At 43.3% G+C, this 18,622-nt stretch overlaps 1 protein-coding gene across 3 annotated transcripts; it reads right to left on the bottom strand.

Annotated features, from left to right (window-relative positions):
• Positions 1–3,444: 3,444 nt before the first annotated feature.
• On the bottom strand, positions 3,445–18,397 carry LOC139424411 (GTP-binding protein 1-like). Of its 3 annotated transcripts, none has more exons than XM_071176190.1 (16): positions 18,351–18,397; positions 18,037–18,097; positions 17,624–17,816; positions 16,674–16,785; positions 15,278–15,458; positions 14,884–15,067; positions 14,516–14,680; positions 14,241–14,364; positions 13,949–14,063; positions 12,034–12,178; positions 11,754–11,936; positions 11,300–11,435; positions 10,927–11,105; positions 10,590–10,715; positions 6,541–6,591; positions 3,445–6,205 (listed from the first exon to the last, which is right to left on the bottom strand). In XM_071176190.1, exons 1-16 carry the CDS (start codon positions 18,367–18,369, stop codon positions 6,077–6,079), a joined length of 2,103 nt encoding a protein of 700 aa, XP_071032291.1. In that variant the 5' UTR covers positions 18,370–18,397; the 3' UTR covers positions 3,445–6,076. The 3 variants fall into 3 exon arrangements, with proteins under 3 accessions (XP_071032291.1, XP_071032293.1, XP_071032292.1); XM_071176192.1 differs by having other exon boundaries at positions 6,541–6,587; XM_071176191.1 differs by lacking the exon at positions 6,541–6,591.
• Positions 18,398–18,622: the final 225 nt, after the last annotated feature.

Here is an 18,622-nt window from a genome sequence, read left to right as displayed (position 1 = left end):
GTCAAAGGTAATGAATGTTTTATATTTTATTTCTGCGTTTTGTGCTGCGTCGGATAAGCAGAGTCTTTGTTTACGTCGCATTCATGCATTTTGAGGTGGTGCATGCTATCAGATAATAGCTTCTCATGCTTTCGCCGAAAAGCATTTTAAAAATCTGACTTGTTGGCTAGGTTCACAACGAGTGTAGCTTTAATTCAATACCCTGCTTGTGAATTTTGATCAAGGTTTGAGTTTTAACGAGTACATTTAGAATTTAGCGTAGCGCATTTGCATTTCCAGGTGCCTACTTGAGACATATGCGTCTCAAGTAGAATCAAGAAGTTAAACACTAGTATACACGGATTTGTAAGGCCATATTGGGTAAAATGCAATTTTATTGCTGTTCTTTTTTAGTCAGGTCGGTAAATAAATATCAATTATGGTCCCATTCTCATTTGCTTCTAACAGTACCAAACATTAGAACAGGTCATGGTAGAAGTAGTTTTATTTACTTAGCTCCGTGGTCCTGGAATTCTCTCCTGAACATTTTAAAATGTGATGATCTAGTTTCGTTGGTGGAGTTTAAACACTTGATCGATGTATATCATATATGTACAGTATACAGTGGGGCAAAAAATTATTTAGTCAGCCACCAATTGTGCAAGTTCTCCCTCTTAAAAAGATGAGAGAGGCCTGTAATTTTCATCATAGGTACACTTCAACTATGGTTCTGGTTGTGGTAGTGAGGTCTGGGGTCCTCTCACCATCCAAGAATTCAAAATCCAGAAAAGAGCCATTAAATTCTACAACCACCTAAAAGGAAGCGATTCACAAACCTTCCATAACAAAGCCATCACCTACAGAGAGATGAACCTGGAGAAGAGTCCCCTAAGCAAGCTGGTCCTGGGGCTCTGTTCACAAACACAAACAGAACCCACAGAGCCACAGGACAGCAGCACAATTAGACCCAACCAAATCATGAGAAAACAAAAAGATAAATACTTGACACATTGGAAAGAATTAACAAAAAAACAGAGCAAACTAGAATGCTATTTGGCCCTAAACAGAGAGAACACAGTGGCAGAATACCTGACCACTGTGACTGACCCAAACTTAAGGAAAGCTTCGACTATGTACAGACTCAGTGAGCATAGCCTTGTTATTGAGAAAGGCCGCCGTAGGCAGACATGGCTCTCAAGTGAAGATAGGTTATGTGCACACTGCTCACAAAATATGTGTGGGTGTGTGTGAGTGAGTGAATGAGTGAGTGAGTGAGAGAGAGACAGAGAGAGAGAGAGATTGCTCCGTCAGGTGTAGTGGAAGTGAAACAGAAGGTGTGACATCACAGTGAGAAGACTCCAGCCAAGGTGTTGAAGACTTCTTAATAAGCACAGGTGCTGCCAGCACTCTAATAACACCTGATGCTACTACAAGGGGGGAAATAACCATGTCTATATCCTAAATGACAACCTATTCCCTATGTAGTGCACTACTACTATGTGGTGCACTACTCCCAGATCATAGATATCCTAAATTACTAGAAGGGTTTATTATAATTATCAGATTGTACTAATGCCATGCACCTTTAAGGGGACATGAACTATCCCTTCATCCTACATGACACCCTATTCCCTGTGTAGTGCACTACTCTAATAACACATTTTGCTACTGTAACGGGACATGTCACCTAATCCTATGTAGCATTAAGACCTATCTGAGAACAGGTGCTACCAGCTAACCAATCCATTAACACTAATAGCTATATTGATGACACCCTTTTCCCTATGTAGGGCACTACTTTTGACCTGGAAGCAAATAAGGGCTTTTGTTACAGGCTTGGTAGGTTGTATAAAAAGTGAGATATGGTAAGGTCTGGTATGTTATATAAAAAGTGAGATATGGTAAGGTCTGGTAGGTTGTATAAAAAGTGAGATATGGTAAGGTCTGGTATGTTATATAAAAAGTGAGATATGGTAAGGTCTGGTATGTTGTATAAAAAGTGAGATATGGTAAGGTCTGGTAGGTTGTATAAAAAGTGAGATATGGTAAGGTCTGGTAGGTTGTATAAAAAGTGAGATATGGTAAGGTCTGGTAGGTCGTATAAAAAGTGAGATATGATAAGGTCTGGTAGGTTGTATAAAAAGTGAGATATGGTAAGGTCTGGTAGGTTGTATAAAAAGTGAGATATGGTAAGGTCTGGTAGGTTGTATAAAAAGTGAGATATGGTAAGGTCTGGTAGGTCGTATAAAAAGTGAGATATGATAAGGTCTGGTAGGTTGTATAAAAAGTGAGATATGGTAAGGTCTGGTAGGTTGTATAAAAAGTGAGATATGGTAAGGTCTGGTATGTTATATAAATTAACAGGATGAAGACAAAAAAAAAATACAACAGTAGTTACACATCTATTGTGTGACACACCTCACCACACACACACTTCAGTTGTATTTGAAACAGTGAGAACAAGGGGATGTGGCTTTGATATGATTGAATAAGGAGTTTATTCAGGCCACTGCAGATTTATTGTCTTCACATCAGATGCTTTATGAAGCCAATAATAACCGAACCGGATGCAGACAGAAATGTCCGTCCACGTTTGATTCAGAGTAGCAGGTCAATAATACTATTCCATAGTGAACCTCTTACCCTGTTTTCAAAGCTCAGCTTTCACCACTCCAGTATGAAATGGAACATCTCTCTTTAATGCAAAGCCATGGATCGATGAGTGATTTGTTGAACGGAGCAGCGAGCGGGCGCTTCAAGGTCGTGTTGTGCGTTTCAGTACTCTCTCACCCCACCTCTCCCGCTCCTACTCACTTTACTGTGTGACAGCGTTATTTGAAAAGGCCTCCCATTTACTCAAACGTGGACGGCAATTTCTGGCTGCATCCGGTTCGGTTATTATTGGCTTCATAAAGCATTTGATGTGAAGACAATAAATCTACAGTGGCCTGAATAAACTCCTTATTCAATCATATCAAAGCCACATCCCCTTGTTCTCACTGTTTCAAATACAACTGAAGTGTGTGTTTGTGTAGACAGTGTGTGTGTGTGTGTTTGTGTGGACAGTGTGTGTGTTTGTGTGGACAGTGTGTGTGTTTGAGTGATTGACTATCTGTATGCAGTGTACCTGGACACCTGCAAAACTCACGACTGAAGTCAGTGGTTTCTCGTTCCTCGTTTCACCTATAAAAGGAAAAGTAGGCCTCGTCCCTCAACCTTACAGCTCCCTCAGTGCTCTCTCTAAACCAAAGCCTAGACCTCTACCCGTATTCATAAAGCTTAGAGCAAGAGTGCTGATCTACGATCTGTTTGCCTTTTAGAGCACAATCATTAAGATTACATGGAAAGGTGGAGACCTGATCCTAGATCAGCACAAGCATCTGAAATGTGAACTGGCCCCTTATAGAAGTGCTGGTAGCCAGATGGTACACCCAGTATTGACAAAATATGACCACAACATGTTGATACTCTGAAACATCTTTATTTAAAAGGATTTACAACAAACTGGCACCACTGTGTTAAGTTAAAGGGCTTTCTTTTTCTTTCGGCACAACTTTCATTTTTGTACATAAGATGCAGACACAAAAATGTGTCACTCGGTCCATTCAAAAAGAAAATGTATACACTAATATTAGTTAAAAAAAATAAAATGGTTGTTGAATGTATTGAGATCAACATCCATCATAAAAGCAGAGAATAAGAAATAAAATTAGGTTACCTTTAGACCGGATCTAAGGTCAGTTGTTTCCCTCTCTAATACTAAAGGATAACATCTGTGATTGGTGTCATAGCTGAATCAGAATTAGTTAGGTAACATTGATAAATATGTTTTAATTTACTTTCAGAATATGCTTATGTGAGATAGTCACTTGGGGCCCAGAGAGGGGAGAGGTCAGGATTGTCTTCATATTTGAATGTGTCTAACTATTCCTAAACCATGTGAAGGGCTCCACCATCTCCAATCACTCCCTCCTTTTCCCATTGGGGGGAGGAGTATGGCAGTGTCTGGAACCATTGTATTACCCCTCTGATGTTGCCCTTCTCTTGACCTAGTATATGACCTAGAGGCTCACTCTCCTCCATGAGCTTGTCCAGGAGGGGGTGTATTTGAGATGGGAGTATCTAGAATTGACAATTGATATATGCCATTGGATGAGGTAATGTTTTGGTACTAGGAAGTACCAAGAACAAGAAGTAGAACCTTGTCTAAGAGACCAAACTGAACAATAATTTATAGCTAAATGCTATCTGGCTATGGGATACTCCTTTTTGTAAGTAACGGGCCTTTTGTGAAGTTCCTAATATCTGTGGTTTGTCACGTTGACTAGGGGGTGGATCTTTGCTATAAAAGATCTCAGTTGCCATTATGTTGACACTCTCAGAGAATTCATTTATAGACACTGAATTGATCTGAGAGTCACAGGGCTATGGTGAAGCTCATATTATTAAAAGATGACATTTAAGTATAACTCTGACTGGTGTGTGGTTTTTAACTCATCATTTAGTAATACAGGAAATTACCACGACATTGGATAAACTGATCCTAGATTTGTACTAAAGTGTAACTTCTGCCTGGTGGTAACAACCAATCCAAGCCTTCCACCACTGAAACCTGTCCCAATCCAAACCCAAAATAAAAATGCTCACACCAACTGATAAAACCATATCAAAGCTTAGAAAAAATAAATTTGAATCATATCAAGTATGGAAATGGATTAACCTAAAATCTTCAATCCCAAAAACCCTAGTTCCGCCAACAAATTTTATAGAAGGTGTGCATGACTAGAAACTGAATAAAACAACAAATCTTAAAACTACTATTCCGCCTGCGTTTTTGGGCTCAAACAATGTCCTTGAGAGGGTATGGAGGATAACATGGAAAACTTCTAAATCCTCCTGAAATACTTTTAAGCCGCATTAGCCTTCTTGGATTTTCCAAACCCTTTCATCTATGAAAGCCAAATAAATGATCCAACACAGAACACGCTACAAGGGTAGCGGAGCAACGATTCCCAAATCTATTGAAATTAATTATAGAACAGATATGCGGTCTGTGTTTTTCAGCACGCGTCAACATTTCTGACTGCAAAAGATGGACAGAACTTTGAACGAACTTTGCACCCATTTGAACAATGGAGAAATGAAGTGAGCTACAAGACCAAAATCCACTATTTAAAAACACAGCTTTCATCGTTTCCACTCAATGCTTTTTTTGGGCAGATATCTAAAAGGCACACATCTAAATGATAGGTTTTGTATACCAGGTTTTCCAAGGCCCAAATTAGTTGTTTTTCCTATTAAAATACAGCCAGGGCAAAAATAGAACAAAACATGACCTACAGTGAGTCCTGATCCAAATGTTTCAGAACCACTGTTTTATGTATAGTCAGATGGCAGTGTATGAGCCTAGTGAACATTGTCCTTGGGGTTGGTTAGGTAGGACTATCCCGTGTCTGAACTACACCTATCCTGTTCTATTAGATTGAATGGAGACCTTGGAGTACACTATTCCTCTCCTGTCTAAATAATGACGAATGGAATAACAAATATAAACCTTATGACTCCTATGCCATGTCCGGTTTGTTAGATTTCATCTAAACCTTGTGAACGACACCATTTATTTCCTGTTAGATTGAATCAGGAGTCAGTCATTATTACTGGATGACGACCCCTTAAGACAACAGATCTCAGTGCCTGAACACCATTCGTTTCCTGTCTACATAATGAATCTGTAATAAAAACCTTGTTCGTTTCTATTACTACACCGTGTCTGTTAGATTGAGTCAACTGCTTCTTTCTGCTATTTTCCAGGAGCCAGTTCAGTCGTTAGTTGCCATAGAAGCCATAGTGACTTTTAACGATGTTCTAGAACTACTCTGTAATGGTGATCTAACTGGGATGGACATGGTAAGCTGTGTCATTTAGGATTAACGCATGTTTCACTTCTCGTCCCCCTTTTCTTTGCTACATTCATTCCTTCTCCCCTAATTGGAACAAGAATGATTACAAAACCAGATGTAGAGGAGGAGATATAGAAGAGTGGATGTAGACGAGAGTAGCGAGAGAGGAAGGAGAGGAGATGGTGTGGGGGGGGGGGTTAGGCAGTGGTGCCCACTCCTGCTGCAGCTGGTGTGTGTTGTTGTGATGTTGGTGAGGCTGTGCTGTTCAGGGCTTTTCCTCGGTGTCTCTGACCCCCTCTCCTCCTGCCTCCACCTCCTGACTTGGGCTGGAGGAGAACAGTCACAACAGAACAAGTGTTACTAAATGTTAAGCCAAGCACACAATTTATGACCACCTCTAACTTTTAGAAACTTTTTTTACTTAAAAAAAAAAAAAGAGAAATTCTCATTGAAAATTTAATTTAACTTTTTTTATTACACAACATTAGTTCAGGCTTAAACATCATTTTAATGTTTTCATTCAAGTAAATAACCTTTTCAGTACTTTTAGAAGTCGAAGTTCATGCTGCACAGGAAAACACTCTTTAGTGTTGGGATAAAGAAGTACTGCCATGACTTCCATTTAAGACAAACTGGTGTTTCCTTCCCTCGTTCCGTTTACCTGGTTCTCTTTGTTGCCGTCTTTACATAGCGTCTCCTCCTCCCCCACTGTCTGACGCAGACAGACAACCAGACAGACGAGGGAGAGAGAGTGAAGGAGAACGAAAGAGTGACGGATGGGCAAAGTGTTAAGGAGGGGACGGGGAGACAAGTTTAATGGACGGAGGTCAGGAAAGATGAGAGGAACGAGTGATGGGGCCGACGATAATGGAGGAGAGGAGTGAACGAAAGTGGGATGAGGAGGAAAAAAGATGTACCGGTAAGTGGAATGAAAATTGAGAGCGGCAGAGAGGGATATTGGCAGACGAGTGTGAGGGTCAAGGAAAGGGAGGACATTTTGAAAAGAGGGATTGTGAAAGACCGGGTGATGAACAATCATAAAAGCGCAGGATAAAGAAAGAGTGAAACGAGATGGAGGGGCATCGGAAGAGAGATTAGCCAGCATATTGGAAAAGAGAAGAAAGCTGCTGGTACGACACACACCAACCTGTCCAACTTTTAGAGTACAATACGCACACAGCATATTTTAGAGTACCATACGCACGCGCCAAATTGGGGTTACCCCCCCCCCCCCCCCGCTGTTTGTGAGTCTGATCGCAAGTATAGAATTGTACCACATCAGGTCTATAAAAAGTGTGGAATACTCTTGACAGCATTCCATTTACACACATGGTAAAAGTCACTAACAATATCTGATTAGAAAGAACACAAAAGGACCATTATTCTTGGAGTAATTTTATTAAACAAATAACAAGTTGTTTAGGTACAAAATTTACAAATGTCTCATCCACAATAAAAAAAAATGACTGATATGAAAAATGTTTGAAGCAGAGCATGAAATAAACATGTTCTCCATAATTAAAAACGGAAAAGCTATGATAGGAAACAGCGAGTGAGAACAAATCTGTTCAGGAAGTCATTTCCTAGACAGATTTGCCTGGTAGCTAGCAGATTTAGCCTTACGCAGCAGGGCATCAGGGTAGACTTCTCTGTGGCAAACAGTTCTTCTGGCAATCATTGAAACCTTCTTGGTAACAATGGCACTCAGCATGTCTGTGGGGGCTGTGCCTTGGCAAAGTGGGTGGGGTTATATCTTTCCTGTCTGGCCTTGTCCGGGGGTGTCATCGGATGGGGCCACAGTGTCTCCTGACCCCTCCCGTCTCAGCCGCCAGTATTTATGCTGCAGTAGTTTATGTGTCGGGGGGCTAGGGTCAGTTTGTTATATCTGGAGTACTTCTGTCTTATCGGGTGTCCTGTGTGAATTTAAGTATGCTCTCTTTCTTTCTCTCGGAGGACCTGAGCCCTAGGACCATGCCTCAGGACTACCTGGCATGATGACTCCTTGCTGTCCCCAGTCCACCTGGCTGTGCTGCTGCTCCAGTTTCAATTGTTCTGCCTGCAGCTATGGAATCCTGACCTGTTCACCGGACGTGCTACCTGTCCCAGACCTGCTGTTTTCAACTATCTAGAGACAGCAGGAGCGGTAGAGAGACTCTTAATGATCGGCTATGAAAAGACAACTGACATTTACTCCTGAGGTGCTGACTTGCTGCACCCTCGACAACTGCTGTGATTATTATTATTTGACCATGCTGGTCATTTATGAAAATCTTGGCCATGTTCTGTTATAATCTCCACCCGGCACAGCCAGAAGAGGACTGGCCACCCCTCATAGCCTGGTTCCTCTAGGTTTCTTCCTAGGTTCTGGCCTTTCTAGGGAGTTTTTCCTAGCCACCGTGCTTCTACACCTGCGTTGCTTGGTCTTTCAATCACCCACGTGGGTATAACCAATGAGGAGATGGCACGTGGGTACCTGCTTCTATAAACCAATGAGGAGATGGGAGAGGCAGGACTTGAAGCGTGATCTGCATCAGAAATAGAAAGGAGTTCTATTTTAGCCCTTGGTAACACAGACGCTTGTTGACGAGGGCGAGCAGTGTGGGTGTAATAACTGAATAACAGGCCTCCTTGCTCGCATATGCTTTTTCAGTTCTGCCCACAAATTTTCTATAGGTTGAGGTCAGGGCTTTGTGATGGCCACTCCAATACCTTGACTTTGTTGTCCTTAAGCCATTTTGACACAACTTCGGAAGTATGCTTGGGGTCAATGTACATTTGGAAGACCCATTTGCGACCAAGCTTGAACTTCCTGACTGAGGTCTTGAGATGTTGCTTTCAAGTATCCACATAATTGTCCTACCTCGTGATGCCATCTATTTTCTGAAGTGCACCAGGCCATCTTTTAGCAAAGCACCCTCACAACATGATGCTGCCACTTCCGTGCTTCACGGTTTGGATGGTGTTCTTCGGCTTGCGAGCCTCCCCCTTTTTCCTACAATCATAACAATGGTCATTATGGCCAAACAGTTCTATTTTTATTTCAAAAAGTATGATCTTTGTCCCCATGTGCAGTAGCAAACCGTAGTCTGGCTTTTTTTTTAATGGCGGTTTTGGAGTAGTGGCTTCTTCCTTGCTGAGCAGCCTTTCAGGTTATGTTGATATAGGACTATTTTTACTGTGCGGTATGAGGGCTGCGTGGTCCCATGGTGTTTATACTTGCGTACAATTGTTTGTACAGATGAACGTGGTACCTTCAGTTTGGAAATTGCTCCCAAGGATGAACCAGACTTGTGGAGGTCTACAACAAAAAACATTGAGGTCTTGGCAGATTTCTTTTGATTTTCCAATGATGTCAAGCAAAGAGGCATTGAGTTTGAAGGTAGGCCTTGAAATACATCCACAGATACACCTCCAATTGACTCAAATGATGTCAATTAGCCTATCAGAAGCTTTTAAAGCCATGACATCATTTTCTGGAATTTTCCAAGCTGTTTAAAGACAGTCAACTTAGTGTATGTAAACTTCTGACCCACTGGAATTGTGATACAGTGAATTAAAAGTGAAACAATCTGTCTGTAAACAGTTGTTGGATGAATTGTGTCATGCAAAGTAGATGTTAACAAACTATAGTTTTGGCAAGTCGGTTAGGACAAGACATTTGTGGAGTGGTTGAAAAATAAGTTAATGACTCCAACCTAACCGTATGTAAACTTCTGACTTCAACTGTACATCCAATAACAATGTATTAATCTCCATGTCCGTTGACACAAACTCCGTACATGTCTGTGTGGTGCAGCTCGAGAATCAGGATGTTAGAGTCACTCAGTGGATGTATTTTTATTTCAAATTTAAAAAATAAAATTCAGGCCACTTTCATTTCTGTGTACTATTAACTCAGATCTCTTACATGGACAGAGAATGCTGTATGTTGGCAGGTCTGCACACACACACCATTCAGTCACTCAACACACAATGCAGAGTTTAACTTTCCTCCTACTCTTCTAGCAAGTCATTTTTTGACCTCTTACTTCAGGATGTTCTCTAACCCCCTCCCTTAGTTAGAAATAGTTTGTGTAGAACAGATGATTGTCTGACATGTAGAATTGGGAATTACATCTCTGTCCAAGACCCTCCCTCCTCCAGGTGTTGTTTCTAAGCCTCGGCCTCCAGGTAGCTGAGCAGTAGCTGTCCTGTGTCGTGGCTGTACACAAGTGTTCTGTCTAAGCCCCTCCTTCATGTCTAATGCTGCATTCATAACCAAGTGGGAAGGCGTTAATTGCCAGTTGTGAAGTCGTGAATACCAGTTGGATGCATTCACGTGCTTTGAACTTGTTGAGAAAAGCTGATTGGCTAATGGCCAACAAGCTGCATCCACCATAATCTTGCTTGTAAACCAAGTCATATTAAAAAAAACATATTCATAGATAAACTATTTTTATAAATAATGTTTTGCTGTTGCCTTTAACTGACAAAAATGCTGTTATAGGTCATTTCCTTAGTAGGTGACAGAGGTCAGGATGTGGGAGAAGTCAGAGCTCAGGGATGATAGATGAGTTTCCCCACTAGTAATTACCAGTAGGAGGGTCGTTCAAGTGGATCTTTCCCAGTCCTATGTGGTAAATACCACCTTCCATCTTGGTTATGAACGCAGGGTAGTCCCTTTCTTAACCAGTTGTTCAGTCTAAGCCCCTCCCTACCCCGGTAGCTCACCGGTAGCTGTCCTGCGCTGGGGCTGTCAGGCCGCGGTGCCGATCCTGCCTCCTCATTGGCTGACGTGGTGCCCTTCTTAGTGGACTGCATCTTGGCCTGCTGGGCCTTGGTGACTGACTGGAGCAGCTGGAGAGACACACGTACAGGTGGAGTTAGTTAGGAGGTAGTCTGGGACGCTTTAGAATAAAGGTATAAGCCCTTCATAACACTTGACCCCACACACACACGACAAAGCTGGTGAAGAGACAGTGAGTTATTGTAACATTGTGAAATGTTTCTAAGGGGGTTTAATGCTCCATGACCTTTTATAAACGTATGACCATTCATAACCCCAGACCTTGGTGATGGTGCCCACAGCCTTGGTGCGTCCCTCTCTGAACACCAGTCTCTGGTCTGTGTGGAGGTACTCGGGGGTCTTGATGAATCTGAAGTGGACTGAGGCCTTGTCCCCGGTACGTAGACAGTCTCTGTTCATGGTCAGAATGGTGGCTGTCTGTCTGATGCTGCCACAGTGCACTGAGGGAGAGAAAGTCAGAAAAATAACTATTGACATACCAGTGGCATAGCAACTGGACGGGTCCCATTTTTGTGTGATTGTGTGACAAGACAAAGGCCTAATATGAATATAGCTGAAACTTTAATGCTAAATTGAGCATCGCCACAGTATACAAGCAACCATGAACACACCCACACGTTTGAAAGCCGCTCACCCATAGCCTGGTATCGTGGGGATATGGTGGTGGGGTGGTGCAGGACCAGTATCTCAGCCATGAACTCCCAGGTAGCCTGAGGTGTTAGTCTGGGAGAGATCATCACCATCCCCTTCCTGATGGAGGAACGCTTGATCTGGAGGAGAAGAAAGAGGGAGGGGGGTGAAAAAGGGGCCGGAGAGGGGAAGAGGAGAGAAACATTAGGACAGACTGTCAGAAATGTGCTGATTGAGGATGTTTTTTCCCAATGGGAGTCATCCATTAATGGATTATGGAGAGAATTTTCTGGAGAAAAACAAATGGTCCATCTTTTTACATCTGCAACTTATTTGAAAGTTGCTGACTTCATCTTTTGACACAAAAGCAGACAATTTATGAATGCATGTACCACTTCATCTGTGTTATTGTGTCTCTGTGTGGTTGTAGCCTTACAATCAGACGCGTAAAAACACACCTTTTTGAGCGCGAAGGAGGCGGTCTGTCCTCCCCGGACCTCTTTGACAGGCATCCTCTTGCGGTGGATAGATTTGACAGCGATGGAGAGGAAACTGCCCAGGGGGTCTGGGCCGAGCAGCAGCGTGTCATTCAGTCGTATCAATCCACGTAAAGTAGTGCCGGACACTACTGTGCCCACACCCTGAGGACAGATAGGAGACGTCAATACAACACAGCTTGTTAAATGATTAGTGTGTGTGTGTGGTGCTGATGGTTGTGTGTGTGTGGTGTGTACTAACCGGTACTGAGTAGGTGTCATCGATCTGGAACTCGGCAGGCTCATCTTCTCTATAGGAGGTTTTAGAAGACAGTAGGTTGAGGAACATCTTCAGAAGATCCATGTTGTCTCCTGTCACATTGGAGACCTGGAAGATTGGACACATCCTAGGGGGAGAGACACAGAGAGAGAGAGAGGGGAGGAGGGAGAAGAGAAAGGAAAGAGTGGAGGATTAAGACAACATACGTTACCCATAAATCAATTCAAATGTTATTGGTCACATACAAAAAAAAAATCAGATCGTTATTGCGGGTGTAGCGAAATGCTTGTGTTCCTAGCGTCAACAGTGCAGTAGTATCTAACAATTCACAACATTACACACAAACCTCAAAATAAAAGAATGGAATTAAGAAATATATAAATATTAGGATGAGCAATGTCAGAGTGGCATTGACAAGAATACAGTATATTAACATATGAAATGGGTACAACATTATGTAAACATTAACATGACCAGTGATTCCATGTCTATGTGTATAGGGCAGCAGCCTCTAAGGTGCAGGGTTGAGTAACCGGGTGGTAGCCAGCTAGTGACAGTGACGAAGTTCAGGAAAGATCTTTTTGGCCTTCCTGTGACATCGGGTGCTGTAGGTGTCCTGAGAGCAGGCAGTGGTTCCCCAGTGACGCGTTGGGCAGACCGCACCACCCTATGGAGAGCTCTGCGGTTGCAGGCAGTGCAGCTGTGAGGTTCTTAGGGGACAAGCCACAATTCTTCAGCTTCCTATGTTTGAAGAGGTGCTGTTACAATGCCTTCGCCACACTATCTGTGTGGGTGGACCATTTCAGATTGTCAGTGATGAGTACGCTAAGGAACCGAGGACAGAGAGCAGGGAGAGCTTTTCACCTTCTCCAATGCATTCCTGTTGATGTGGATGGGAGGTGTGCTCCCTGTCTCCTGAAGACCACGATCAGCTCCTTTGTTTTGTTGACGTTGAGGTGATTTCCCTAGGACCACTCCGCCAGGGCCCTCACCTCCTCCTCATGAAACATACACCTCCGCCTTTCTTCTTCTAGGAGAGTTCCTTATTCCCATCTGCGTGATGTGCCTAGAACCCAGCTGGCTGTATGGACAGGGACAGTCTATATGGAGAGCCATGATTCCATGAAACAGAGTATGTTACCGTCCCTGAGCTCATCTACTTTATTGTCCAGGGACTGAACATTAGCGAGTAACATACAGTCCCTGAGCTCATCTACTTTATTGTCCAGGGACTGAACATTAGCGAGTAACATACAGTCCCTGAGCTCATCTACTTTATTGTCCAGGGACTGAACATTAGCGAGTAACATACAGTCCCTGAGCTCATCTACTTTATTGTCCAGGGACTGAACATTAGCGAGTAACATACAGTCCCTGAGCTCATCTACTTTATTGTCCAGGGACTGAACATTAGCGAGTAACATACAGTCCCTGAGCTCATCTACTTTATTGTCCAGGGACTGAACATTAGCGAGTAATATACTCGGAGTCGGTGGATGGTGTGCACGCCTCCCGTGTTAGAATATAGAAGTCCACTCCAAACACCTCTTCTGCCCGGTGATGTTTTGGAGCAGCCTCTGGGATACATTTAGTTGCCTTGGGGGTTGCAAACAAAGGATGCAATTCAGAAAAGTCTCATTTCTGTTTGGGTCGCTGGGGAGTTACCGCCGCTCTGATATCCAAAAGTTGTCTGGCTGTATGTAATAACACAAAAAACATTCTGGGCCAATATCGTAAGAAATAACACACATCCCAACAAAAATACTGCAAATTTGCTTAGGAGCTAGAAGCAGAGCTGCCATGCCTGTCGGCGCCATCTTACACACAAACTGTTCAGATGAAATGAGGAAAAGGACCACCAAAACCACAAGGAAACTGTTAATTCAGTGCTATTTACCTCTCTGAGCTGAAGTTGGATGCAGTGACGATAACGTCATCTTTGTTTTGAACCAGTACGGGGATCTTTCTACATCCTGGGGACTTCAGTAACCTCTGTAACAGATGCAGTGTCTCTGGGAAATACACACACAATTATTAACACACATTGTGTGTGTTCATTTGTTAAACAAACAGACTAACGGGGAGGAACTGGTGCTTTCCAAAAAAAATTAAAAAAGAAGTTACATTTCACTACGATTATCATGTTTTAATGATCTGAACAGGGCCAGGTTCCACAGTCCATCTCTCACCTGCTAGGATGTTGGCTGGACACATGTCTATCTTGGTGACCACTACAAAGACTGGTACATTCAGGGCTAGAGCCAAACCTAGATGCTCCTTGGTCATCCCTACAATACCTGCATTACTGCCCACCTAGAGAGAGAGAGGAAAGGAAGGAGAGAGATGTAGAAGAGTGAACGAGAGAAAGAGGATGAGCAAAGTCACTGACACAGTAAATGTCTGTGGTGATAAGCAACTGACCATGTGTGAGCGAAAACACAAACACACCACCCCCGTCTCTCACCATGAGCATACAGAAGTCTGGTAGGTGTCCGGTCATTCCAAACACAGTGGTTTTCAGGTACTTCTCGTGGCCGGCCAGATCTATGAAGGTGATGACCTTAGAGGACCTCTCACAGATCTTAGTCCAGTCCAGACTGCCCCCGTGATTATCTGGCTTATTCACCACCTAGGAGCAGAGACCGAGAGAGGTTGGTTTAAATCAGAGTGCTGGACAACACGCTAGGGTCAAAATGGACCCGGCTCTAAGTCAGCTTTGTTTACGTTTTGAATACTGCTGGTCCTGTCACTCTCCGTCTCCTGCCTATGTCATCCGTATCTAACTTAAATGTCCTTAGAGACTCCTAAGTCAACCCCAAGTCATTATCTTACATGTCCCTCCTGGTCGAAGCCCAGGATGTCGTTCCCCACACTGCTGGTCCTGCCGCTCTCCATCTCATGTTTGTGTCGGAAGAGTTTCTGCCTGGCGAACCCCCTGCCGTTGTCCAGCTCCCCGTGGGTCAACACCCCCAGCAGGGTGCTCTTACCGGCATCCACGTTACCCACCACCGCCACCCTGTATGGGAAGGGGAGAGAGAAGTTAAAGGACAGAGAGCTGTTATGTGCAACACCAAATGTTGCAGAACACTGATCCTGACAGCAAACCAACTTCTTCTCCCTCTGAGACCTAATAATAAATTGACGAATGTCCCCCCCTCCTGGCATCCCATTCTCCCTCTCTCGACTTGTCGGGCGGATGAGGTCGTCTTTAACTCCCCACCCTCACCTCACTTCCAGGAAGTCCTCCTCTCCGACCCGTCGGCGGATGAGGTAGTCTCGTACTTTCCCCCCTGCGTCGCTACGTTCTCTCAGCAGGATCATGTCTGCCTCTATCTGCTCACACAGGGATTGAACCGTGGCCACTGACGCCTCCATGTCCCCCTCGTCCAGACCATAGTCACCTCCGTCTGATGAAGAAACGGGGGGAAGCAGGAGAGAGGGTGGATGTAAGGAGATAGAAAGTCACACTAACCACACGGCCCATTACTCTGAGAACGCCCATGCTGTGTCTTTACCCAGACATAAGGCCTTAATTACAGGGCACTTGACTGCATTCCCAGTTTACATCAGGTAATGTAGCTATAGTAGTTCCATTAAAGTTTGGGCAAATTAAAGGAACAATGGAGCAGAAGCTGAGAAGGTGGAGGCTTGTCGTTTTGCCAACTGACCATTAAAGGGTTAAATCAAGATAAACAAGTTAGCTAGTGTTTCTCAGACTTAACTGGCTAAGGATGTTACATACACCGATATGCCTTGGTTCCCAATTCAAGTGTTTAAGATACAAGTACATCGCTCAGTGGACTCCAGACCGATACAAGTACATCGCTCAGTGGACTCCAGACCGATCCAAATGTAGCATGCATCGGTAAAGAAAAACCATTAAAACATTTTGTTGTTGTTGCTTATAATACACTTATAATACATAATACGAAAATACCTCTTATATTGTGACAACTGATGCACCCTCTCTGTGTTGAACTGCATGTAGGTTCAACTAACCCCAGGCCAACTAACCCCAGGCAATACGAGTAGCCTAGTCAACCTGCGCACGAGTAGCCTAGTCAACCTGCGCACGAGTAGCCTAGTCAACCTGCGCACGAGTAGCCTAGTCAACCTGCGCACGAGTAGCCTAGTCAACCTGCGCACAAGTAGCCTAGTCAACCTGCGCACGAGTAGCCTAGTCAACCTGCGCACGAGTAGCCTAGTCAACCTGCGCACGAGTAGCCTAGTCAACCTGCGCACGAGTAGCCTAGTCAACCTGCGCACGAGTAGCCTAGTCAACCTGCGCACGAGTAGCCTAGTCAACCTGCGCACGAGTAGCCTAGTCAACCTGCGCACGAGTAGCCTAGTCAACCTGCGCACGAGTAGCCTAGTCAACCTGCGCACGAGTAGCCTAGTCAACCTGCAATCTGGGACCAGCCTGACTGGTCTCAGATCTGTTTGTGTTTAAACAACTGACAAAAAGCACAACTGATCTGGGACATCAGGTCTGTGTTCTGTAAGGGGGTCACCATTGATCTGTGTTTATTGGAGATGTTTACACATGAGCACCATGTGTTCTGTTGTGTGGTTTAGGTATATGGCCCGGATATAAGGTAGGAAAGTAGGTTATCCCTTCTCACCTGAGCCCACTCCCACCACATAAATGGTCTCCCCACATCCTTCATCCATCCTCTCTCGGAGTTGCCGTAGTAACGAGTCATACTGTTCTCCTGTGGGGCTGACCAGAGTCAGCTAGGAAAGAGAGAAAATATATGTTTAGGTTCATTCACTGGTGTTATGGTTGTTTGATAATTGACAGAAACTTAGATAAGTGTTTACAACAACATTTTATTGTAAACTGGACTCTGTGATACATCTAAATTTACAATGTAAATAAAATAAAAAAACATTACAGTTTATGTCCAGTAGAGGACAGGGCAGAATAACACTACCAAAACAAAGTAAGAACGGCCAGACAGACAGCATTCAAATATTGAAGCAAGTAGCTAGAAGCTAGGCCTGGGTCGTTTGTTGACGTTACAATGACGTAGCCTAGTTTCTGGCAAGCCTGACCAGGTTGTAAATGTGCACATGCATGATGATTCATGCAATTATGAACATACTGATGTTTAATCCACACTTTATTATTTGAAATAAATTATATTTGCAAGATAAATACAGGTTTCAGGCCTGACTCCAATAATCAACTAATAATGGTCTTCAGTTTAGAATAAAACTAGTTTAAATCAGCTGTGTTTGCTAGGGGTGGAGGAAAGTGTGACACCAAATCAGGCCCCCGAGGACTGGATGATCTGGTCAAATCATCCTTGGTTCTTTCGCCAACTGTTGTGTCTACACAGAGTGGCACCTATATACGTGTCATTCATTCACCATTGCATGTTTTGGTGGGTACTGGTCACTCGAAAAGATACATGTCCGGTCATACTTCAACCATATTAAATGTCATTATAAAATTGTCATTTTCATAAAAAAAATAGCAACATATTTTTGTTAAAGCTGATGTAAAATTGAAATCTACGCATGCATATGCCATGTAGCTAGCTTTAGCTGAGTCGAGAGCAGGGCCTACCTTGCTAGTAAAGTCTAAATGATCCTCGGACTCGCCGTTAACATTCTCTCCGTCTTCGAAGCACTCTGTCCCTGAAAGGTCATCCCCACAGTCCGGTGCGAATATAGAAACTGGTACTACTGATTCCTCTTTCGGTAATGTCCCCGGGCTTAGCCCTGGCTCTATTGCTGCCAACGACGCCATCTCCCCAAACCTTCAGAAAAAGTAATTAAATTGCAAACTGCTAGCATAACATAGCTAAGCTAACATTAGCTCACAAATCAAGCTTGCTACTGACACCAACATATTATGATGCAATGCATGCAACAATTGTGTACAGCAACTGCTTACGGTTTAAATTAGGCTAAAACGTTCTTTACGTAGCAATTCATGTTGTATTAGTAATGTTAAGTAAACATATAAATTCCACATACCAGAAGTAGCAGTGTACATAGAAGGTTTGCTTTAGGTAGCCTATATGAGTGTGGCCCGCCCCTATGTTAAATACAGAAACAGGATTGGCTACCCTCCGTTCTTGAACGTTGACAGGTGTTCAACACAGAATGGAATTATTTCACTGAAACAGAAAATCAATACATTTTTCGCTTAGAGTTTTGACTCTCTTTCAATGAGTCATATGCACACGTAATATAGTGTGTGCACGATTATAGAAACGCCTTACAGCAAATATTTGAATAAAGTATTATAATACTGTATGGTAAGTAATGTGTGTAGTAACTATATTTACCACTAGATCGCAGTTTCATTGGTCAAAATACAGTGCATGGACACCTACATTGACTGTACTCGAAAGGATCAAATGAATCACTAAAATGTCCAGTTTTGTTGTGTAAGACTCAGAAACACCCTACTACAGGCTGGAAGGGAGAAGAATGAAATGAGAAAGAATGAAAAAAGAAAAGGGAAAAACATCTAATAGATAGAGCCCTCCACCCTGTTGAGAAATATGTCCCAAATGGCACCATATTCCCTACATAGTGCACTACTTTTGATCAGAGC

The sequence above is a fragment of the Oncorhynchus clarkii genome, chromosome 13 (assembly GCF_045791955.1).
Source record: "Oncorhynchus clarkii lewisi isolate Uvic-CL-2024 chromosome 13, UVic_Ocla_1.0, whole genome shotgun sequence".
NCBI classification, from domain to species: Eukaryota; Metazoa; Chordata; class Actinopteri; order Salmoniformes; family Salmonidae; genus Oncorhynchus; species Oncorhynchus clarkii.
Note: the sequence above shows the minus strand (reverse complement) of the source record. Positions and strands in the feature narration are given on the sequence as shown.